Here is an 18,223-nt window from a genome sequence, read left to right on the forward strand (position 1 = left end):
AGGCTAGACCAAAAATGGTGGCCTACTTTCACACTGGTGAAAGTAGTGGTTCTGAGACGTACAAAGGGCTTGACCTCGTAGTCCTTAATTCTTCATAGGCTAGTAAAGAGCTAAAGAAACAGATGTGTGCCGAGTGCTCAGTGGTATCTAATTCATAATACACATTGAGCAAGCATCTAGTCTCATCTGTTTCTAGATGAGACACATGGGCCCAGAATAGGTTCTTGAGTTGTGATCAGCCAGAGAAGAGCTAGGTGTACACCCCAGAACCCATCCTATAGGAAAGCAGTCTTGTTTCATTCGAGGATTCAGTATCCTTGGGAGAATCTAGGCCCCCAGAAGATACTCAGCTCAGTTCCATTAAGCATGCTGGTTGGGTCACTTGGTAGACATTTTTATTATAAGAGGCAGGGAGGGCCCTTAGGTGGTACCCAGGGAAGTCTGATTTTCCCTGAGTTTCCAGTCTTACCCATGCCAGTAATTAAGTCATCCTGAATGTAGGGGATGGTAGGAAGTCAGGAAGAGGGGCTCCTGCAGGGCAGTAGTGTGCACGGTCTGCTAATCTCTCCATATCTCAGTACTTTTAACCAGCCCTACCTCAGGCTAGCAGGCTTGCTAGTACAATATCACATATTTTGCTTCCCCAGTCTAGTACGTTGCCTAGAATGCAGGAAATGGTTGCCGAAGGAAGCAATAAATTACATTTCAGCATTCATCAAGAGCTGTCTGTAATTGTTAAGGATGAACTGTCAGCCTGTCATGGAATCATCCAAGTTGCCTGTGACTTGGAGGCCACACGTGGGGAAACTGAGGCGTGGGGGAGCTGAAAAATAATTTCTCCAAGGCCATCCAGTGGTGGTTCCAAGTATGTTAAAATGGCTGCGCACTGGAAAGGGTTTTGATTGGAGTGATGAGCATTGGGGGTAACTGCCCGTTAGAAATGACAGGCGCAAATTATGAGTTGTGTAAAAGGAGCCAGTGCTTTGCTATGGAACTGCCTGATGGAGTTAGCAGGAGGACTCCTCAGTAGAACAAAAGGCAGGTCCCCATAGGGGAGGTCCCCGAGTTATGCCCCAGCTTCTCGCTGGCCAGGGAAAACTGCCAGTCAACTTTGCATCTGGAAACTTTAGTATCTTGGTCTTCAACCGGAGGAAGCTCTCAGGTCACAGTACCCTCATTGCTCTTGGTTCTATGCGGCGCTCTTTAAGGAAACTCGCTCTCTTGGCAGGGTCAGACTCCCAGCACTTACTGAAGGTATGCTAAAAGCTTATTTTTTGAGCCTCTTTTTAATGGATTGTGGGTCTTAGACAGCAATCAGTCAGAAGCATCCTGAGCTGCTGCTTACTGGACCTAACCACCAGGTGAAGGCCAGGGAGTCTGGAGTTTGGCTCACCCATTACAGATGCGCGACCGGTACAGATACTCGGCAGGAGAATGCCAAAAGTGGCTGTTCTCCCTGGTGGGGTCTAGTTACCAGAGGGCCCCGGAAAACACTCTACTGGGGCAACAACTAAGCACATTTACTAAGCCTCTGGAGGAATGGTGGTCACGTGGCCATCGAGGGCGGCGCCCTCAGCTTTAATATGAACTCCAAATCACTGAAGGCTTTCTGGAAGAGGCGGAAATTCTTTGGCGGTCCAATATGGCTTTCTCACAACAAGGATGCGCTTAACGCTCTAGGGTTCAAGTAATGCCTGAGGTGAGCTTCTTGCTGTGAAGCAAACCCAGGAAGCAGCGGGGTCCGGGAAGGGAGAAGAGCCTCAGGGGACTGTAGTTGCGGCACCAGGCCTGGCTTGGGTTCCCTGACCTGTCTTTCCACTGTCTTTGAGGAATGGACGCTCCGCAGCCCTACGAGACCGGTGCTGCGGGGGCCCTGGTGCTGAGTGCACACTCGGAGGTTCCCGTCATCCTCACGTAGAGTTGCCCCTAGGCCGGGGGCTCGTGTCTTTCAGGCTTGGCCGGCCCAGCTAGCCTGTCCGCCTTCCCCGTGAAGTCCCGCAGGGGTCCCGATGCCTGGGCCTCAGGGGTGAGGCGCGCTCGAGAGGGCCATCTGCCTGGGTGCGGAGAACTGCAGCGTCCGCGGTGCGAGGCGCTGCCCCTCCCGGGCCCTAGCCCCGCGCGACCGCACCTAACCAAGGCCGCCAGCGCCCGCAGCCCGGGCCGCCGTGCCAGGCCAAGACCCAGCCTAGGCGCAGGAGGCGGTGCAGGGATTAGTGGACCCCTCCCCCCAGGGCTCCCCTCGCCCCGCCCGGGGCAGCGAAGACCCCTGGGCCTGAGGGTGACGAAGGAGCTTCGTCCCCGCGGTGTCTGTCTGGACTAGGGACTCAGCCTCACGGGGCGGGGGCTGCACAGCAGCAGGCCGAGGTGCGGGCGCGCAGTGGGGTTGCATCCCGGTCGGGGTGCGGGGCGTGGGCTCAGAGCTGGGGGGGCTCACGGCCTCCACCCTCGGCTTAGGCCACGGTCCTGCGGCCAGTGCCCGGGCGGGTAACCCGACCCTGCTCCCCGGAGCCGCTCACCCCGCACGGCCCGGCCCGGGGAGGGAGAGGAACGAGGGAAGGGGGAAGGGCAGGGGGGTGGGTGAGGGGCCGTGGGGAGCGCAGGGCCGAATCCCGGGCCCGCCTGCGCTGCTCTAGGGCGGCTGCCCGAGGCTCCCGGGAGGAGCCAGCCCCCTGCCTCGCGGGCGTCGAGCCTGCGGCAGGAGGGAGCCCCAGGGCTGGACAGGCTTGGCTCGGGGAGGCAGACCCGAGCTGCAGCCTCCATTTTGTTTCCTGTTCAGCTTGGTCTGTCGTGGTGGTGGTGGTGGTGGTGTGGGTTTGGGGTGCGGCTGGGCAAGGGGGTTCACCTGCGGCCACGTCGGCTCGGGGCCTGAGGCCTCGAAGACCCTAGCCCCAGCCCCCAGGTGAGCCCTACGGCAAGAGGGGGGCAGCCTTGGCCTCGGCTCGAAACCAGCGGGTTGAGGGCAGGTGCCCAGTGGATGGGGAGCCTGGGCTGTAACCTAAGATGGAGGCCGGGGCTGACGCGGGCCTGAGCAGGGCCGGCAGGACAGGCCTCAGCCAGGCCAGGTGTCTCCGGGGTTGGGGTGCAGCAGGACGGGGAGGAGGGTGCGGGAGCGGTGTGCGACCAGGGGCCGAGGCCGAGCCCCGAGGTAGGTGAAGGGCTCGAGATGCCACCCACGACGCCCGCAGGCCCCGCCACTCCCCGGAGGCGCGCGAGGCCCCCAGGGAGCCTGCCTCCGGCCCCGCCCGGGCAGCCAGGGCCAGCCCGTAGGCCCCGGCCCCGAGCGGGCGCACCGGGGGAGGGGAGGGGGCGGCAGCCGCCGCGCCGCTGATTGGGCCGCCCGCTCGCGAGCCCGACTTCACCCGCCCTGAACCCCGAAGAGTGAGGCGTGGGAGCGCGCGCGCGGGAGCGCGCGAGGGCGGTGGGGGGGTAGGGAGGGGGTTGCGCGCGCGCCCTGGGATCCCGTCGCACACGCGGGCCAGTGCGAGGCGCTCTCCGTAGCACGCGCCGGCGCGGGGGCGCGCGCGGTGGGGGTGTGAGGAGGAGGAGGAGGTGGTGGCGGCGGCGGAGGAGGAATAGGCCGGGGCAGGTCGCCTTCGCTGCCTTCTTGCCCGAAGAGAGACGCGGGGGGGGAGGGGGGTGCGGCGAGCGGCTCCTCTCTCTGCCCTCCGCTCCGCTCGCGCCCCAGTGTAATGAGGGTCACCCCCTCCCCCCAGCTGGCCCGGGAGGGGGCGCGGGGCACGGTAACTAGTGCGCAGGGGTGGGCGACGGGCGGGAGGGGGAGGGAGGAGACAGCCGGGGCCGGGAAGATGGTGGTGGCCGTGGGCTGAGGGACTCGCTCGGAGGGCCGGTGGCCGAGCCAGGGCTGGTGGCTGGCGGTCCCCTCCCCCGTCTCCATCACTACCAGCCGGCCTCAAGGCCTAGCCGGCCGGGGCTGCGGCGAACTTCCTCCCAACGCGGCCCGTGCATCGCCGGCCGTCCCCCGCCGCGCGCACCTCGGCCTCCGCGTCCCCTCAGGTAGCTGGCTGGAGGGGGGGGGCGCGGGGACGGCCGCCCTCCCGCAGCAAACTTTGCTTGCTGCTGAGTGTTGATGAGTGCCAACGGCGCCGGCCGGGAAGCGCTGCCGCGGCGGTGGGAAGGAGCGCGGCCCGGGCAGGCGGCGTTGGCGTCGGCAGCAGCCATGTTTGTCAAGCTCGTAGCAGCTGCTGCTACCCGGCCTCGGCTTTGCCGGCCGCCTCGGCTTCTCTCCCGGCCGTGTCCCGGTCTCGAGGCCCTTGCAGCTGTGAACCCAGGATGTTTGCAGTCAGGAAGTCGAGCTCCGGGGTACACCCGCCTCGGCCAACTTGCTTGAGGCCTGCGCACGGTAGCTGCAAAGGCTCCGGCGCCGACTGGGCGCGGGGTGCAGCGCTATTGTGACCGCTGCGCCCAGCTTGCTGAGGAGGAGGAGGAGGGGGTACCTTTTTGTGCAGCGTCCAGAAGCTGCCCCCGAGCCCCGCAGCCTCTTCTGATTTGGCTGCCGAACCTTGGGCGTGGGGAGAATGAGGTTCTCGTTTGAGATCTGGGAATTTTGACTGCCAAAGGGTTTTAATTTTAGTTCAGCCCCAGTGTCCAGCAGCCTGCAGTGCAGGGAAGAGGAACGGGCTGTTTCCATGTGGCAGGATTTGCCCAGCTCCGGGAAGATGTAGTTCGCGGAGAGTCACTGAGGCCATTTTCCTGTCGTCAGCCTGGAGAACTTTTTCCGTCCTTGGAAGTGCAGCAGCAGAAAGGCCAGTAGGCCTTCAGAAGTGGCTGCCATTTTGAAGAGAAGAGTCAGATGGTTTGTTAACTCAGATTAATTGCTGTGTCTTTTGGATTCCAGGTTGATGCGGGCACAGTATGGATCAGACTTGCGAACTCTCTAGAAGGAATTGTCTGCTGTCCTTTTCTAATCCAGTGAATTTAGATGCCCCCGAAGACAAGGACAGCCCTTTCGGTAATGGTCAATCCAATTTTTCTGAGCCACTTAAAGGGTGTACTATGCAGTTACCGACTGCCAGTGGAACATCCCAAAATGCTTATGGACAAGATTCTCCATCTTGTTACATTCCACTGCGGAGACTACAGGATTTGGCCTCCATGATCAATGTAGAGTATTTAAGTGGGTCTGCTGATGGATCAGAGTCCTTTCAAGACCCTGCAAAAAGCGATTCAAGAGCTCAGTCGCCAGTTGTTCGCACTTCCTTGAGTCCTGGTGGTCCAGCAGCACTTGCTATGAAAGAGGATCCCTCTTGTAATAACTCCCCCGAACTCCAGTTGAGAGTAACAGAGACGACCAAGAATGGCTTTCTGCACTTTGAGAATTTTACTTGTGTGGACGATGCAGATGTAGATTCTGAAATGGACCCAGAACAGCCAGTCACAGAGGATGAGAGTATAGAGGAGATCTTTGAGGAGACTCAGACCAATGCCACCTGCAATAATGAGCCCAAATCAGAAACCGGTGTAGAAATGGCCGTGAGACGTGAACAAGACAGCTCACCAGAGAGTAGACATGGTGCAGCCAAACGGCCATTCTTGCCTGTAGCTCCTGAAACTGAAAAACAGAAAAATAAACAAAGAAGTGAAGTGGACCGAAGCAATGAAAAAACAGCCCTCCTCCCAGCCCCCATTTCACTAGGAGATACAAACATTACCATAGAAGAGCAATTTAACTCAATAAATTTATCTTTTCAGGATGATCCAGACTCCAGTACCAGTACATTAGGAAACATGCTAGAATTACCCGGAACCTCCTCATCATCCACTTCACAGGAATTGCCATTTGTAAGCAGTTTTTGGTACTTCGGTGTATATATACAGGCCACTTAAAGGGAAACTTAAACTAATTTGTTTTTCATGCCAGTTCATAGCTGGAAACTAACGATGAGCTTCTTAGGGAATGTTTCCTTGATTTTTTAAACCTTATCTCTATTGTGTGAGTTTGGTTCTTTATAGTTTATCCCAGATTGCTCCATTGAGGATTGGCTAAGTGTTAGGGCTGTGAGGGCATTAGACTGAGGTCAGGTTTACATTTTCAAAATGCAGGTAGGTATACATTTCATTATCTTTAAGAAACAAACAAAACAACAAAACCAAAAACATTTGGTCTGCTGATGCCATTATTAGCTCAGGGGAACCAATGTGTGACGTGAAGTCCTGTTACTGCATAAAGCATGACTTGTTTTCTCGGGGGCCAGATTTGCTCCAAGTTGAAGTGCATTTTGGGCACAGATTTAGCTTGGCTCTGATGAGAAACTTTCTTGGCCAGCACTCAAAATTTAAATTAGGTTAATTTTTTTCTGAACTACTTGTAACATTACAGCAGTCTATGCCTTTGATAACCACCACCACCAAGTTGGACTTGATAAACTTTTCTAGTTTTAAAATTTGAAGTGTATGTGTAGATAGGTCTTGTGTGCAACCATGCACACGTGTGTAGAAATGGAGAGGAATGCACAAGTCCCATAGTGTTATGTCCTATTGCAGGAGGGCGGTAAGAGGTAAAATTCTTGTTTTTAGAACCTAGCATTTCTTGACTAGTTAATGACAGTTGAGCTCTCTTAGCCCCCCCATCTCATCACTTCTGAAATTAAAAGTACTTGCTGTGTGAAAGATCTCTTAGCTTTATACATTTGATTCTTGTTTCTGCTCTAACCCTATCTTGTCATGGCCACTGATAATGTCACCAAAGAGGATTATATTTTTGTTGGGAGTCAACAGATGCCTGAAAATACAACATAGATTTCATAAGAATTTTTTTATAGCCTATAGATGATTGTTTTGAGGACATTAAAAGTTTAACTTCATACCTCTGTCGATCTTGAAAGTTGCAGAGAGAGAACGTGGGTGTGTCACCTTTGTTTTTGTTGATTGATATCAGTTAAGATTGATACTCTGGTTTCTTAGCTTAAATTGCTTTGGTGGATATCTTGAATTTCTGTTGTCCTGAATGTTTATTAGAGTATATAGTTTATTTTGAAAACCTACTGGCAGCTGGGACAAAGCTTTTCTTGGGTTCATGTTGATATTTATTGTACATGTGTATAGTTTTGTCTTTATTTTCATAAATTCATTAGATTTGAGTGTAGAGATAGATTGACTAGAAACAGAAATGTAAACCTTCAAGTATCTGTGGTCTAGTATTGGTCCTGTTAAAACTGCACCAGAGCTGGTACAGTGGCTCACACCTATACTCTTAACACTCTTGAGGGTGAGCATTCGTGAGTCTGAGGCTCACCTGGGTTACATAGTGAGTTCTAAGTCAGCCTGCTCTACAATCCGAGTCTTTGTCTTAAAAAATGAACCTTTTGAGAATATTGTGTATCTAACAAGGTAGTTGATAAATTTGTATAGATACAGAACATTTTATTTACTTCTTTTTCTTAGTACAAACCTGTATATATTTTACATATTAGGTGACATCTTGAAAAAAAAAGATTAGATCTCAACACTTTGAACAGGCAATGATTTATTATTAATTGCTTTATACTGTTTCACTGAGTGGGTCTTCATAGCCTTGTTGTAAAATGAGATGTCATAAAAGAAAAGTGAGCAAGATGTGGTGACTCACGCCTTTTTCTTACCACTCAAGAAACCGAGGCAGGAATTGAGTTTGAGGCCAACCAGAACTACGGGTCAGTCTTTATGTTACTTGACCGTTTCAGTCAGGATTGAGTACAGCCAGCTTTCCTTGGTGATTTACAAGTCTCTCTGAAGTAACTTGTAATTTTCTCTTTGCAGATTTGTTTGTATTTTAAACTTTTGTTACATTTATTATTTGCCACGTGGTTTTGAGCCTATCCATTCACATGGTGTGGCAGGAATGTGGAGGTCAAAGGACAGCTTATGGGAGTTAGTTCTGGACTTCTACTTCGTGGGTCCTGGGATTAAACTTAGAGCATCAGGCTTGGCGGCAAGCTCCTTTATCTGCTGTGTCTCACCAGCCCTTTGTATGTATTTTTGAGACAGGGAATCATGTAATGTAGACTGTTCTTGAACTTTCTATATAGTAGAGAATGACCTTGAACTTCTGATCCTTCTGCTTCTACCTCTCAAAAAGTGAAGTTACAGATGCTTTACCATACTTGGTTTTTCTTTTTCCTTTTTTTTTTCTGTGTAGTCCTGGAACTAGCTCTACGTATACCAGGCTGACCTCGAACTCAGAGATCTGACTGCCTCTGCCTTCTGAGTTCTGGGATTAAAGGTGTGCGCCACTACTCCCTGACCACACCTGGCTTTTCTTTCTGAGTAGCTTAGACTGGCCTCAAATTCCCCTTTACCATTACAGTCATGTGTCACAATGGTTGCTCATCTGCTTGCATTGATTTACTTAGCTACAGCTTCACTGTGAAAACTGTCTCTTGGTGACTTTGGAACTATAAGAAAATCTGATTGCAAACTGATCCTTTCACCTTATATCATAGTCTCTTAAAATGCAGTATCTTAAACTGGATGGCACATGTCAGTAATCACAGCACTTGGGAGACTGAAGGCAGGATTTGATTTTGAAGCCAGTCTGGGTTACAGAATGAGATTTAAATGCTGGATGTTGCACACACTTTTGATCCTTAAAGGCTGGTGTATCTCTGGGTTTCAGGCTAGTCTGGTCTACACATAGAGTTCAAGGTTAGCCATGGCTACACAATAAAATACTGTTCAAAAAAGGTTTGTGTGCTAGATTGACAACTCAGCATTTAAGTGTGCCTATTCTTCTAGAGGACCCAGGTTTGATTCCCAGCATCTGTATCAGGCAGCTCACAATGCCTGTACCTCCAGATCCAGGGAGATCTCATCTTGTCTTCATGGTCTCTCTCTCTCTCTCTCTCTCTCTCTCTCTCTCTCTCTCTCTCTCTCTCTCTCTTTCTCACACACACACACACACACACACCTCAAAATGTCAATCTTGAGAGACTGGAGAGATGACTCAGCAGTTGAAGACATTTTCCAGAGGACTCAGGTTTGGTTCCTAGCACCCACATAATGCTCCATAACTCTAGACCCAGGATATACATGCAGATAGAAATGTCTGTACACGAAATAAAATAAAAAAGAGTAAATATAAAAATCTTGAAATAAATTTAAACAAAATAAGACGGTGGAGTGACTCGTGCCTGAGTCGCCACACTCTGAAGGATAAAGCATGGTGAGCTCCAGGTCAGATTGGGTCACATAGGACATTCAAGAGCAGCCTGCTTCATAGCATGGCACATACACACTCTCTCATACATACACCAAAAAAATCCCAAAACCACATGGTCAAGTTCCAAACAGCAGCTGGAGTTGTAACCCAGTAGCTATGTATCCTGTCCATACATAGGTTCCACATGAAAACAAAATGAGGGAGTATTTACAATTTGAACTACCCCTTTTAATACCCAGCATGCATAAGGAGGTTAGAGGACAATTTGTGAAAGTCAGGTTTCTTTACTAAGTGGGTCCCGGACCTAGTTATCTTGTTGCACTTTTTTTTGGGGGGGGGGGGCGGTTTGGTTTTTCTGTAGCTTTGGAGCCTGTCCTGGAACTTGCTCTGTAGACTAGTCTGGCTTCGAACTCACGGAGATCTGCCTGTCTGCCCCTCGAGTGCTGGGATTAAAGGCATTTGCCGCCCCCCCCCCCAGGCTCTCTTTGTACTCCAGGCTATCTGGTCCATGAGTCTCCTGGCTCTTCCTTCTGTCTATCTTGCTTTAGGAGTGCGGAGTGCTGGGATTACAAGTACATACTACTTCTGGCGTTTTGTGGATTATGAGCAGAGAGTTGGTGGTCAGGCTTGGCAGGCTGGTGATTTTACCTTCTGAACTGTCTCCCAGGTCCCTTCATTCTGGTTTTTTTTTTCTTTTCCTTTTTTTCTTTCTTTTTTTTTTTTTTTTTTTTTTTGGCTCGGGGTGGTTGGAGACAGTTTCTTTATGTATCTTCCTTGGTTTTCCTAGAACTTACTTCGTAGACCAGGCTGGCCTGGCTTGAACTCAGAAATTCCCCTTCCTCTGTCTGGCTCCTTCATTATTGTTTTAACTTACATTTTTGCTGATAGTTTAATGCATGCTTTTTTCAAAAATGATTTTTGTGTGTGGGTGTTTTGCCATGAATGTTTATTTAGTAGTTGTGCATGGTGTCCTTGGAGGCTAGAAGTGGGTACCTGACCTTTTGGAACCTGGCTTACCAATGGTTGTGAGTTGCCATATGGATACTGGGAATTGGAGCCAAGTTCTATGGAAGAACAATCAGTACTTTCAACCTCTGAGCCATCTGCCCAGTCTTATGTTTATTTATTTGCTTTTTTAAAAGTTTATTTATCTTACGTATATGAGTGCTCTGTTGACTTTATGCTAGAAGAGGGCATCAGATCCTACTATTGATGGTTGTGAACCACCATGTGGTTGCTGGGAATTGAATTCAGGGCTTCTGGAAGAACAGCCAGAGATCTTAACCACTGAGCCATCTCTCCAGTCCCTGCTATTTGTATTTTGTCTTTGCTTAATATATTTTTTTGTTTTCAAGTTAAATTATTTTACATCTTCTTTTGAGACAGAATTCTTGCTAAGTTGCCTGACATGGCCTTGAATTTACTATCCTCTCATTTGAGCCTCCTGAGTATCAGGAGTAGTCCTATGCTATAAGACTCAGTTTTTAAAAGATATTTATGTATACTCCAGATGATGTACATTTTTTAATGACTCAATAAGCATTATTTTATTTTGCTTTTTTACCTTTTGTTTGAGGTAGGATCTCAAGCATGTAGCCCAGGCTGACCTCAAACTCACCGACTGAGTATGTGAGGATGATCTTGAATCCCTAATGTTTTTTTTTTTTTCACCTCCCAGGTACTGAGACTGTTGGCTATGCTGCAGTGCCTGTCTGCTTAAATTTGGTGATCCCATCGTTTACCAATAAGCAATCGTTTACCAATAAGTTGACATATATGCATGTATTATTTACATATTACATCAGGTTTTTGTGTCTCCTGCTGTTATATGAAATTTTTAAAGGCCTTTTTGTTCTTTTTGTTTTTGGTCTGTAAAAAGCATTTGCTTCCAAGCCTAATAACTTTAATTCCTGGGACCCACATGATAGAAGGAGAGGACTGACCCTTATAAGTTGTTCTCTGACTTCCACATACATGTGCATACACATGTGCGTGCATGTGCGTGCGTGCATACACACACAAATGTGACTTTATTCATCCATCCATCCATTTACTGTTTATTTATGTATATTTTGAGACAGGTCTCTGTGTAGCCCTGACTGTCCTGGAACTCTTCAGACCAGGCTGGTCTCAAACTCAAAAAGATCCACTTGTCTCTGTCTTCCAAGTGCCTGACCATAAATATAATTTTTCCTTTTTAAAAAATAGTATCCCAGGGTATTTTTTGTTTGTTTATTTTTTGTTTTTCGAGACAGGGTTTCTCTGTACCTTTGGAGTCTGTCCTGGAACTCTCTCTGTAGACCAGACTGGTCTGGAACTCAACAGACATCCACCTGCCTTTGCCTCCTGAGTGCTGGAATTAAAGGTGTGCACTACTATGCCCACTCCAGGGTATTCTTGAACTTCTTTTCTGTTGGAAGATGTCTGTGAACCTCATACATAGTTTTACATCGACCTCTTCAATGCTAGAATTAAGCATGTACCACTATAACTGGTATATGCAGGTAATGGAGAATAGAACCTAGGGCTCTGTAGAGCCTGGGCAAGCATCTGATGATCTGGCAACAACTGAACTGCATTGCTAACCCCTTCAATACTTGTAAAAGAGTGCTGGAAGGCTGAATGTGGTGGTGAGTGCCAGCCAGGGCTACACAGTGAGACTCTTTCTCAAAAAGTGGGAAGGGGCACTAGAAGAATAAAATACATTTTGAAGGATGAACTATTTTAATATATTAGATATTGTTAAAAGTAATGACTGGTTATGTGATATCCCTTATGTGCCAGGAACAGTCTGAAAGAAGTCGCTCTAAGTTAAGAGGGTGTACTCCCTGTGTCATCTCTAATTCTTCCCATGCTGTATGGCTTTGCTGTCAGTGGACATTAATGTCATTGTTATTGACATTTTATACCCAAAGCACCTATTTATTTGTCACATCTTTAAAATTTTATTTGTAGCCGAGCAGTGGTGGCACATGCCATTAATCCCAGCACATTGGGAAGCACAGACTGGCGGATCAGTGTAAGTTCCAGGCTAGTAAGGGCTACATAAGAAGATCACATATAAAAAGCAATAAAAGACCATCCATACTTCTTTATAATATGTATTAAAGATCTATATTTTGTGGGACATGTGTGTAATGTTAATGTTCAGGAGCTGGGACAGAAAGACTGGGATATGAAAAATCTTGTCTCAGAAAAACCAAAACAAGGTCTGGGCACATGATAGCTTAAGCTTGTTGTAGTCATAGTATTCAGGAGGCTTAGTTAGGTGGGGCTTTTGAGTTTAAATTATGGGATAGCCTGTATTGGAGTGAGAATCTGCTTCAAGTTTCCTCCCTGTTAAAAATTAGTATTTTCTTGTCAATTTTAGGACCCACAGCCTTGTTCAAAGGAGGGAATCCCTCTATACTCCTGAACTTACTTATGTGTTTTATAATTAGTACACCATATATAATAAGGTGCGTTTTAAATAAGGAATCCTACTCTGCCATAATCTGCAAAGAATTGCAGAGCAGTTAAAGGATAATAAGATTCTGAGTTTAAAGGGACTTTGGTTAATAGAGCTGAGGGCCGTATAGCTCAAACCAACCATAAACTTTAGGATCACAGGTGTGTTCAATCACAACTGGTTTGAAATATCTGCAAACATCTTAAGAGTAGAAGTGTTACTGTATAAACAAGTAAAATTAAGCTTCTAATATCAGGTCTTTGTTAGAGGTGATGTTAGAGTCTTCGTGTTTTGCATAGATTTCACTTCGTAGTTTAGGCTTCCTCCAGTCTTGGCCTCTCAAATACTAGAAAAATAGGCACGAGCAGCTACACCCACCTGTAAGTCAAGTCTTTTTTTGGGGGGGGGGTAGCTCTTGTAGACCAGTCTGGCCTCGAACTGACAGAGATCCGCCTGCCTCTGCCTCCTGAGTGCTGGGATTAAAGGCGTGCGCAGCCACCACCCGGCTTATTTATTTATTTTTTAAAGTTGTTTTGAGACAGGGTTCCTCTGTGTAACAGTCCTAGCTGTCCTGGAACTCACTTTGTAGACCAGGATGGCCTCAAACTCAGAGATCCACCTGCCAATGTTTCCCAAGTGCTACTATTAAAGGTGTGCGTCACTACTGCCTGGGTAAGAGAAGTCTTGATATGTAGGTACTTTGTCAGTTTTATAATATGTATGACATTATTTCCTGAGGGTAACTCTGACAGAATTATGACAAAGATAACTTTAATAGTTCTTGATAAGCTTACATCTGCATTGATTCCCATAAAGAACTGTAACAATTTGGGCAGTGGAGAGATGGCTCAGTGGATGAGCTATTTTTTGTTGTTATTTGTGGGGGGCGGGGTTTGAGACGGGGTTTCTCTGTAGCTTTGGAGCCTGTCCTTGAACTAGCTCTTGTAGACCAGACTGGCCTGAACTCAACAGAGATCAGCCTGCCTCTGCTTCCGGATTGTTGGGATTACAGATATGTGCCACCACTGCCCGGCCTTGTTATTTATTTTTCTAGAGGTCTGTCCTGGAACTTGCTCTGTAGACTAGGCTGGTCTTGAACTCACAGAGATCCGCTTGCCTCTGTCTCTCAAGTGCTGGGACTAAAGTCATGCACCATAACTTGGTTTTTTTTTTTTTTTTTGAGTCAGAATTTTTCTATGTAGCACTGTAATCCCACTTACCTGGGATTAAAGACACGCACCACTGAACCATCAGAAAAAAATTTAATCTTTGTGTGTATATATGTCTGCTACAGTGTACATGTGGAAGGCAGGGAACAACTTGATGGAGCAGGTTCTCTTCCTTCCACCCTATGGGTTACAGGGATTGAACTCACACAGTCAGATCTAACAGCAAGTGCCTTCACCCATGGAACCATCTTGATATCTCTCAAACTTGATTTTCGAATAGACATGTAGTGAAGAATTTTAGAACTTTACCAGTGAACTAACTGCAGTGCTGTGCTTGTTTACTTAGCATCTCCAGTTACTGTCTTCTTCCCACTGCTTAATAGCACAATGTTACGGGTAATGTACTTGAAGGATCTTTTCTCCCTTAATAGATTATATATGTTGTAGTCCTTTTGTTTTATTTTACTTTCCTTATGTTGTCAGACTGGCATAGCACTCACCTGTTTCAGCCTCCCGAGCAAATGTTGAAATCATAGACATGTACTATTGGGCTGGTTAAATCTGTAATTTAGAAAAGTAAATCTTTCTGGATATGTAAATCCAGTGTTTACATACATGGGAGAGTGTTCTGGATTCAGTCCCAGCATTCTGTATAAGCAGGAGGGGGCACACACCATTAACTGCTAGAGGCAGGAAGATCCCTTGTGAGTTCTAGGCCAACTAGGGCTATATAATGGAGATTTTGTCTCAAAAGTAAATGAAGAAAATAAATAAGTAGAGACTGGGTGGTGGTGGCGCATGTCTTTAATCCCAGCACTCAAGAGGCAGAGGCAGGCAGATCTCTGTGAGTTTGAGGGCAGTCTGGTCTACAAGAGCTAGTTCCAGGACAGGCACTACAGCTACAGAGAAACCCTATCTTGAAAAATGTAAAAAAAATAAGTAGAGTCTGAAGATTAAGTTACTTGGAAGAAGTCATATAACCGAGGAGGTACCATTGTCTTAAAGCATCATCAGACTTTAAGTCATCCATATGTAACTTGCATATATATATTTATTATCTTTGTTATTCAAGACAGGGTTTCTCTTTGTTTAACAGCTCTGGTTGTCATATAACTAGGTTTGTATGCCAGGCAGGCCTTGAATCCTCAGAGATATTAAAAAAAAATTAAAAAAAGAAAAGGAAAAAATAAAGTTATAACATTTCAAAGTATGCAGAGGTTAGTCTTTTGCAAGCAGTTAATATTACAGTATCCCCCAGACAGTGTTTCTCTGTAACTGACCTGGAACTCACTTTGTATACCTATGTGGATTGGTGTTTTGCCATGGGTGTTGGATCCCCGGGAAATGGAATTACAGACAGTTGTGAACTGCCATGTGGGTGCTGGGAATTGAACTCTGGTCCTCTGAAAGAACAGTAAGTGTTCTTAACCTCTGATTTATCTCTTGAGCCCCAGGATTATTATTTTTAACAATTGTATATCCACTATTGAGTATATATTTACCAGAAATGTTAAAATTGGTTTTTGTCATTACATTTCATGGCAGTACAGTTAAAATCTATAAAGATCCATTTTTATAAAGCATGTTATTTTGGAGGTGCTTATAATTTCATTTCTATTTATAGTCTTGTGGCGATCTAAGGGTACGTCTTTTCTTGTTAGGACAGGATCTTGTTATGCAGACTAGGCTGACCTTTAACTTGCCATGACTTTAGCTTTTTTGTAGTCCTCCTCTTTTACATTGGTAACCTCTTAGTAACTGCTAACAGTTTTTTTTCCCCAAGGGCTCTTTTGTACCTGTTTCTCCTAGCAGTCCCCTCTTCCCAAATCGGAGTAGACTTTAGATGCTTTTTGAGTGTGTAAAGGTTTCCATTTATATGTGTTCCATTTACATTTTATGCTGTTTTACTTCCTTCAGTAATTTAAAGTTGCTTTGTGTCTCAAGGAGTAAAGTATAAGATAAAAATTTTCATTTGGGGGCCAGAGAGATGGCTCACTGAATAGGAGCCTGCTCTTCAGATGGCTGGGGTTTAATTCCTAGCACCCACATGGCAACTCACAATCATTTGTAACTCTAGTTCTAGGACATCTAATACCTTGTTTATGAACTCCATGGGCACCAGGCATGCGTGTAGTACACAGACATGAATGCAAAATGCCCATATGAATAATACTTAAAATAATTTTTTTTCTTACAAAATACTTTATTTTGTTTGTCTTTTTTCCTCAGGACAGTCTTGTGTTCCTCAGTTTTACCTTATAACTTTGGGATAAGGCAATCATTCTGTCTTGCCTTCCTAAGGAGACTAAGGAGTATATATCATTTGGCCTATATACCCACCTACACATTTGAAAAAACAAAAACAACCGTGATTGCTCTTCTGTACTGTTTGTATCTTACTATATTTTATCTGTGATGTGAGCGACTATATTCTGCATCTACATAAAGAGCTGTCAGGTGTGGTGGTGCATAACAGTATCCAGTTGTTGGTTTTAGAGGCCAAACTAGAGCTCAGTGCTATCCTGGTTTATGCTGTGAGTTGGAGGCAAGTCTGGGCTACATAATATCCTGTCTCAAAATAAAGAGAGGGGACAGCAAGATGGCTCACCAGGTAAATGCAGTTGCCACCACGCCTGATCATCTGATCTTGGAACCCATATAGAGGTAGAAAACCAATTTCCACAAATTATGTACCATATGTATGCAGTGCCCTGGAAGGCCAGAGAGGGTGTTAGATTTCCCCTGGAACTGGAATTGCAGACCATGTGAGCTGTCATGTGGGTACTGGGAACTCTCAACTGCTGAGCCATCTCTTCAGCCTTCATATTGTTTGGATGTACTACAATTAATTGTTGATGAGCATTGAGTTTGTTTTCAGTATTTTGCTAATGTATCTAAGTTCTGCAATAATTGAGTTCTATATCTCATTGCATGACTAAAAATGAAGGTATCTAAGGATAATGTAGTCTGAATATTATAACACAAGCCTGTAATTGTAACCCTCAGGAAGCTGAAACAGGTGGATTGAGAATTTGAGGACAGCCTGGACACCATAGTGAGATCCTGTCTCAGAAACCAAGCCAATAACATATGGCTGGATTACCTGGAGTTTGAATCTAGCTCATGCTATATGTTGTTAGTTCCAGGTCACCTTGGGTTATATATGGGAGACCCTATATCTAAAAACAAAAAAGCAAATAAACAACAACAACAAAAAGAATAAGAAGACGAAAGAAAGAAATTAGAACATTGGCTCAGTAGTTAAGAGTGTGCACTGCTCTCCAGAGTGCCTGTGTTTAGTTCTCAGCCCGTTCTTCAGATACCTGACAGCTCCTGTAGCTCCAGCCTCATGAAGATCTATCTAGCCGCCTTCTCAGGCATTTGCACTTACATTTATGTTCTCATAATCATTTTCTCTCTCTCTTTCTCTCATACACACACACACACACTTAAAAATGATAACAACCTTAAAAAAGAACATAGAAAAATGGCTGACTAGTTGCCTGAGTGGGTAAAAGACCTTGTCACTAAACCTGATTTGAGTTTAGTCCCTGGATCCCACATGCTGAAAGGATAGAATGGACCCCTACTTGTATACTTACTGATTCATGCCTACATAAGAAGCACACAAAACATAAAAATAAAAACAAATCTAGCAATTATAATAACAACCCCCCCCCAGTGAAACACTGAGGGTTTGTGTGTGTGTATTCGCATATGTATATATGCTTGTGATGCCAGTGATTAAACCCAGGTCTTACAGCATGTCAGGTAGTGTTATTACTGTGTACTCAAGCAGTTGAATTACCTTTAAGTTAGACCATGGTAGTGTTTGGCCAGTAGATGGGTTTTTGACTTTGTAGTAGGTGCTTATGTTGTAATAGTTCTATGTTGTTAGGGTTAGTAGTTAGAGTCATGACTGCGTAAGGTTGAGTCAAAAAGACTGCTTGGCGCTGAATCTTATGTAGGCTAAGCTGGCCCTGAACCGAACTGAACAATTCTCCTGCCTCAGCCTTCTAAGTCATTGAGATAAATGTGAGCCATCCCTTGTGGCTTATACTGGTCTTTTAAAACCTGAAATTATTTGTGTGTGCGTGTGTGACGTGGAAGCATAAATGGAGGTCACAGGACAATTTTTTGGAGTTGGTTTTCTCCTACCAAAGTTCCAGGTAGTGAACTCGGTTGTCAGTTTTGCCTTACAGGTACTGTTATCAGCTGAGCTGTTTTCTGGCCCCTAATGTTGGTCTTTGTTATACTTTATAATTTCTGTTTGTTTGTTTGTTTTCAGTGCTGATGGTCAAATTCAGGACCTTGAATGTGCAGATAAAGCCCTGCACTTGGCCATACTTTAGCCCTGTCTGTCTTAGTACTTGCTCTGTCGACCAGTTTGGCCTTAAATTCAGAGATGCTTGCCTCTGCCTCCTGAGTGCTTTCAACTTAGTTCTTTTTAAA

General features: G+C 46.1%; 1 protein-coding gene across 13 annotated transcripts in view; it reads left to right on the forward strand.

The window, feature by feature from the left end:
* The first annotated feature begins 1,587 nt into the window (after window positions 1-1,587).
* The window catches only part of Nsd1 (nuclear receptor binding SET domain protein 1), a 110,492-nt gene continuing 93,856 nt past the window's right edge, over window positions 1,588-18,223 (forward strand). The window contains exons 1-3 of one of the 13 annotated variants that reach the window (XM_048447789.3): window positions 1,591-1,699; window positions 4,856-4,969; window positions 5,710-5,799. In XM_048447789.3, the coding sequence (XP_048303746.3) occupies window positions 4,940-4,969; window positions 5,710-5,799 (120 nt within the window). In that variant the 5' untranslated portion in view covers window positions 1,591-1,699; window positions 4,856-4,939. Of the gene's footprint in view, window positions 1,700-2,232; window positions 2,365-2,776; window positions 2,900-3,568; window positions 3,741-3,807; window positions 4,015-4,337; window positions 4,764-4,855; window positions 5,800-18,223 lie in introns of those variants that run through there. The other 12 variants (XM_048447787.3, XM_048447786.3, XM_087896613.1 and 9 more) reach the window with 12 other exon arrangements.

The sequence above is a fragment of the Myodes glareolus genome, chromosome 14 (assembly GCF_982192425.1).
Source record: "Myodes glareolus chromosome 14, mMyoGla1.1, whole genome shotgun sequence".
Lineage (NCBI taxonomy): Eukaryota > Metazoa > Chordata > Mammalia > Rodentia > Cricetidae > Myodes > Myodes glareolus.